The sequence below is a fragment of the Triticum urartu genome, chromosome 3, assembly GCF_003073215.2.
Source record: "Triticum urartu cultivar G1812 chromosome 3, Tu2.1, whole genome shotgun sequence".
Lineage (NCBI taxonomy): Eukaryota > Viridiplantae > Streptophyta > Magnoliopsida > Poales > Poaceae > Triticum > Triticum urartu.
This window is the reverse complement of record NC_053024.1, coordinates 538,973,265-538,979,875: the sequence shown is the minus strand read 5'-3', so window position 1 is coordinate 538,979,875 and position 6,611 is coordinate 538,973,265. Positions and strand designations below refer to the sequence as shown.

The following is a 6,611-nucleotide window of genomic DNA, read 5'->3' as shown; positions in this document are numbered from 1 at the left end:
TAAAGACTTTTGAAAAACTAATCAAATCCTAGACATAAAATACTTTTGAATCGGTGAACAGTTTTTCGAATCGACAATTTTTTTTGAAAATTTTTATTTTCTCAAAAAAAATCATGAACATTAGTTCCGTTTACAATTTTTTGAATGTATGAACCGGTTTCGTATTCATTAACATTTTTTGACTCAACAAACATTTTTTGAATCGATGTTTTTTTTTAAATTGGGGAAAAAATTTAAAAAACATTTATTATTATTATTATTATTGTGAACATTTTCTAAAATTTCATGGACATTTGTTTTTTCAGATTCCCGAATATGTTTTGAATACACGATCATTTTTTCAAAATCATGAACTTGATTTTATTTTCTGACCATTTTTTACAATTTGTGATTTTTTTATAATTTTGCGAACAATTTTGCAAAACCACCAACATTTTTTGAACTGCAAACTTTTTATGATTTTCTAAACATTTTTGAATTCACATATATCTTATGATTTTTTTATCAAACTCGGAACTTTTAGAATATTAAAATCTGGAATTAATTTAAATAAGAAAGAAAACAGAATGAGAAAAGAAAAGACAAAAATGTAAAATGAAAATAAACAGGGGAGTGAAGCCCCACACATGGGCCGGCCCATGAATGCATAGCGTGAGAAAAGAAAGATAAAAAAATGTGGAAGTTGGGGATCAAACCCTGGTCTCCCCGCTAAAAGAGCGATCGGCCAACCACTCTGATACTCGTTGTTCTGTAATCTCTGCTCGTCGCGCCCCTATAAAACAACGAAGGAGGCGTTGATTTTTAGTCCAAAAAATCGAATCGTTTTTTCACTTATGGGTGGCATTGGTGGGTAATTTTAATCAAGTTGGAGGGGATTTAATGACGGACGACCAGAAGCGATAGCCGCTTTATTAGTAGGTAAAGATAAAGATAAAGATAAATGCATTTGGAGACAACAAATTTTGATACGGCGGCCCCGTTTTTGGGCATCTGTTGAAGCACTAGTGCCCTATTTTAGAACATCTATTGGAGGTGGCGTTTTTCTTTTTTGCCCTAAAAAGCACTTTTTGGTGTTATAAATTTGTATTTTGCTCAAAGCCCATTTTGATGCCCTAAAACAGGGCACGTATTGAAGATGCTATTATAACCTTTTTTTCTATAACTATAACCTTTTTGTTTTTAGAACTTTTTTAGCATGTTTTTGTTTTTAGAACTGGAAACTAGAATAGCGTAAGCAAGCAGTCTACATTCCGGCCCAAAGCGTATTTTTGTTAAAGGCCCATCACAAAGAAGAGGATAATTTTTTTTCGTGAAAAAAAGGAGGAAGACACTCCGCGAGTGACCTAGCTCTCGGCCCATCCCTCTCTATCCCCCGCCGCCGCACCATTGCTCCGCCCCCGCCACCTAAATCTCCGGCGAGCGCCGAAGCTCCAGTGACCGTCCTCCTCACCCTCTCCCGGCCGCCGCTATGAGGCGCTTTCTCACCCATCTCCACCACCACTCCCACCGCCTCCGCCCATCCCCACCCCTCTCTCGTATCCCCACAACCAAGAACAACCTCCCTTTCCTTGTCTCCCGTCGCCTCCTCTCCGACGACGCCTCTCCCCCGGCCGCCGCGCCGTCGCCTCCCCCTCCCGCTCCCTCGGCCGCCACGCCACCGCCTCCCCCTCCGCCGTCCGCCATCGACGTCCCAAACGAAGGTATTTCTCCTAACATTTTCGCTCTCTCGACCCAACGGACGCACGAACACTAGCTGCTCGGCCAAATGCTCTGCCACAGAGTCGAAGGACGTGCATTTTTGCCTGTCCACAGTCGAACATCACCATCTTCTCGGAGAGATCGCGCCCACACCTCCTGCTCGACTAAATGCACCACCTATAGTAATGCTGCTGCCGCCCGCATCCCTCACTTCCGAGCCTAATAGCAACATGCGGAAGGATACTGTTGCTAGGTTTTCATCTGTTCGACCAAATGCCGCGCCCAGAAACACTTCGCACTCAAGCGGGAAAAATGTGCGCTCTTCCGGTGCCACGGCATGTGTACCATATTGAATCGTTCTTCTGCATCTGCTCTTGATGATTCCTCTGATTGCAGAGTTGAAGCGGAGGTTGGAAGCTTACTATAAGGTGGAGGATGAGTCGGAGCTATCGCCTGTCGCTATGGCTGTTCTCGAGCGGAATCTTGCAGATGCACACAGTGATACTGATGATGAACTTATCGAGGAGCTGCGCGACAGGCCACTTCCTCAGGTCCATGATCGGGACATTGAGGCTGACTTTGAGGAGTTGTATGAAACTGATGAGGAGCTTACTGACCTGTACAACGCGAGGCAGTATGTTGAGAAAAAGATGAAGGCCAATGAGTATTTTAACATGAATGATACCAAGTGGGATGAGGTGGTCAAGAAAGCAACAGAAAAGGCAACAGAGGAAGGCCAGCTGAGTAACATGAAGGAGTGCGAGGATATCCTCGAGGACATGCTCCACTGGGACAAGCTACTACCCGGTTAGTGGAATCTATATCTCCCTCTTTCTGTAATTGCTATAATGGAAGTACCTTTCGCAAATTCAATTTTTACTTTGCTTGGGTTGAATGTAGTGCCTAGGTCGAACTGGGGCTAAAGATTGGATGAGGCAGATTATATTTTCAATAAAATGGTGAGAAATAGAATTTTGTTTGCCATATTAGTTAGTTCCATGATAGATAGATTTGTTTGGCATGGTATTTCAGGTTTGCCAGTTGTGGTGAAATTTCAAAAAACTCAGCGAAGTGATTATTGTTTGTATGTCTTAAAATAAAATTTAATAGGGTTTGAGTTGTTTTCATTTTGGTTCATATGTAACTTAAACTGCTTATGCCACGAAGGACCAAGTAATAGCCGTAGAATTTTTCATTTAGTATGTATGTGACTGTTAGTATTGTAAACCTCTAGAAGAATACGAACCCAAATGAAGTTAGTGTGACCATGCTTCCTTTTGTCTTTGTTGGGTGATGCATCGCTTTATGGTCTTGTATTGCCATCAAAGAAGATTTGGACAGATTTGTTTTAGGCATGTTCTGTCTATTTTTCTCTCACCTCTTCAAAGATATGTTATGGTCAACCAGCTAGACGGACCTATCATATTTCCACCTTACATATGCAGCAGGGAATATCCTTGTCTCTCCTTTGTCCTTCTCACTTAACTGATCAGTTCTTGTGAGCTTTTTCAGTCTCTATTATCTTGTATGTGGACGATTTGTTGTACACGCCAGTCTTTATTGCAAGTACCTCTTATGGCTGTCATTAGTATATTTGAAGTATCGTAGATACAGGACTTCTGCATCGACTCTTGATTCAGATTTAGAAGTCTATAGCACTGTCATATTATGTTTCATCTGTTTGAGGCCATATCTCTATTGGCACAAGCCCCCTGCAATAGTGAAGCAACATCTCTCCATCTCCAGTAGCAATACAAGATAATTGGATTCCATGAGTCAGATTTCCATAATTAGTTCACTTCTTCAATTTAGTTCATTACTTTGTTTCCATCGCTTAGGCGCACATTTGTATCTTGCATAATGAGAGCCTTCTGTTTGTCCAGCATTCCTGGCCCTTACCCTAGCAAGCATTACCGTGAACAAAATTCAGCCAGTACCATGTCCTTATCGCCTATGTATTCATTTTACTGATACCCTTATGATTTTCCCGCTTGCTATCTAGTTTTATGTGATTGTTTACTGCATAAAATTATATATATGAAATCTTTGTGAGTTTCCTGGACATCTTGGGCACCATATTGGGAGGGTTGTTAGTCTTTATGCGTCGCTGAACATGCATTGTAAGTGGATGCACAACATGCTTGTCTTTGGAGAAATTGTTGGCATGGATGTACAAGTACCCACCAATAGAAGTTTTTTTTTTGAATGGACCTTTATTCACCAGTTTAGTAGTTAGTACTGAAGAAAAATACTGCTGTTAGCTAATAAGTTGCACATGCAGTGATTATGAATGATATGTTAATACGCTGAACTTATTATTATGGAGTTGGTATTCATTTGGGTTTAGATACTGATCATGTCAACCGAATGTACATCTTTACCTCATTGTGGCCCTTTTTACATGCTATCTGGTTTGCTTTCTATTGGGTGTGTATTTGCAAACACCCTAGCTATTGACTTGCGCATGTTATTACTTAGATATGAAAATCTTTTTTTCATGCATACCTTAGGAGGGTGTTATATCCATATAGACTGTCGGGGTTCTTTTGATATTCCCTGTATTTTTTCCTGTGGTTGATGTATTTTGACTCATTTTGTATATCCTGTTGTATTACATCCAGATGAGATAAAGCAAAAGGTGGAGGCCAAATTTAACGAGTTGGGGGACATGTGTGAGAGGGGGGAGCTTGAACCTGAGCAGGCTTATGAGCTATTTAAAGAATTTGAGGATAAGATGGTCTCAGAGTGCACAGAACTGATGGAAGCAGAACCGCTGACTGTAAATGAATTTTCTGGGGCAGATAATAAGAGCGTCGAGTTGAATGATCCACCTGGTGAGGGACCTGTTCTAAGGTGGGAGTCACGCATTGTCTTTGCCCCTGGTGGTGATGCATGGCATCCCAAAAATAGGAAAGTTAAACTCAGTGTAACTGTCAAGGAACTGGGACTTTCACGGCATGCTTTCCGTCGATTACGTGAGGTTGTTGGAAAGAGGTATAATTCAGGAAAAGATGAGCTCACAATAATCAGTGAAAGGTATGCCAAATGTTCCTGCTTCCATCGTCCATACTAGTATCACTCAGTTTGTTGCATGTAACACTAATATTGCTGAGATTCTTTTTTGCTGTTTGCAGAACTGTACTCTCTGTAGACGCACTTTGACTGTAGTCCTTGCGTCTTAATATAAGTACTTTGACTGTAGTCCTTGCTTCAAATTCAGGGCAGATTATGTATCCAGATAGTAAAATGGAACACCCGTTAGATGAAGGTTGCAACTGTTAATTATGAGATGAAAAAAAGCATGATTAAACAAGTACATATTCTGTTAGTTTGCCAAACGAAAACTCTGATCTGTTCTGAAATGCTATATTTTCTGGTTACCATATTAAGCGCTCTAGTATCTAATATGCAAGTCAGTTAAGTTTGATCTGTATTGTACTTTTGTCTCTGCACTTGGCAGTGAAGTTTGATGGCAAGTTTCAGCCTTCGTCTGCTTATTATTCAAGGTGCTTGTTAGGTATGCTTAAAGTTTGTGGTTTGGCAAACATAAACTGTATATTGAAACATCGAAGAATGCTAGTAGAAAATTTCAGCATTTCAATGATTGGTTGGATGTGTTTATGGTGAACAACCCAAGTAGGGGTAGCATTTGCCTATTTTTAAATCTATATGCTATATTCGTTCTTTGGCTTATTATACTTGCAGATTTCAGGATGGTATTCCTACAAACATCACTTGGGGCTACTTGTAGATAATAGTTGAATTACTGCTGCAGGTTTGATCATCGAGAAGAGAACAGAAAAGATTGCTTGAGAACACTGTATGCTCTAGTGGAAGATGCGATGAAAGCCGATGTGTTGGCCAATGCTGCTAGAGATGCTTATGTTAAGGGGAGGCTCCAGGCTAACTCTCAGTTCATGGACCGGCTGAAGATGAAGACACAAAAATTAAGGCAAGCTGCATAAGCTGCAGAATGGAGCTTCCGGTTGGAATATTTCATCTCCCTTGTTATCAATTATGGGGACCGTCATGCTCAATATTTGTACGGCTATCAGCAATACATGGATAAGGAGAAAGATGTGTCCTTCTGCACTTCATTTTGCTGCCCTTCTTTGCACTATTTTGTAGGTTTACTGTATATTTTGCTCCTTCCGAAGGAAACTATATTTTATATTCCGAACATACCATGCCCGTGCAAACCACTTTGCACAAGCGATTAGTGAAGAAACTATTAATTGTTCCTGAATAAGAAAGCTACACCTCGCTGATTCTAGTAAATTCTTCTTCAGCTTTGTTATGTGGCAAACCGTTATATCTTCTTGTCCTTGGTAGTGGTGGGATGATGACAATCTGTTTTGGCAAGGAAGCAGAAATTTGTTCGTGTCTCGGTAAATGATGAGAAATGACATTGTGCCGTGACAATTCTTTGCTTGTAAAAAAGGACGCAAGTGTCTTCGTGAGTTTGCACAAGGAATAACCAGTTTTGGCTCCAGAGCTCGTTAGCTCCCTTTTAACTGGGAGAATATCATACGGAAACCAATATTCAATAAAAACTTCATGAAAACCATATTTTGAAGTTCTGAAAAAAATAGGGGATGTTAAGAGGGTGATGTCTTATTGCCACGTAAAATTTCAAGTTGAAACACATTACAAGATGTGAGCTACGAAAAAGACAAATTCAGCCTTGAATAGTGACATTACTGTTCGGGACTATTCTATGCTGATTTTGTCTTTTTCATATCTCACATCTCGTAATGTGTTTCAACTTGAAATTTTGTGTGGCAATAAAACATCATCCTCTTAACATCCCGAATTTTTTTCTAGTTTTTTTGAAACATCAAAACATTTACTTCTTGTGGGTTTCACTGGTTTTCACTTAATGTTGGTTTCCATATGATATTCTCCTTAACTGG

The 6,611-nt window shown here is 40.1% G+C and overlaps 1 protein-coding gene across 2 annotated transcripts; it reads left to right on the top strand.

The window, feature by feature from the left end:
* Positions 1-1,329: 1,329 nt before the first annotated feature.
* LOC125544845 lies at positions 1,330-5,976 on the top strand. 2 transcript variants are annotated; one of them, XM_048708615.1, is made up of 4 exons: positions 1,330-1,700; positions 2,095-2,505; positions 4,320-4,734; positions 5,159-5,183. In XM_048708615.1, the coding sequence occupies exons 1-4, from the start codon at positions 1,469-1,471 to the stop codon at positions 5,166-5,168; spliced, it is 1,068 nt and encodes a 355-aa protein (XP_048564572.1). In that variant the 5' UTR covers positions 1,330-1,468; the 3' UTR covers positions 5,169-5,183. The 2 variants fall into 2 exon arrangements, with proteins under 2 accessions (XP_048564572.1, XP_048564571.1); XM_048708614.1 differs by lacking the exon at positions 5,159-5,183 and adding an exon at positions 5,474-5,976 and having other exon boundaries at positions 1,331-1,700.
* The last annotated feature ends 635 nt before the right edge of the window (positions 5,977-6,611 follow it).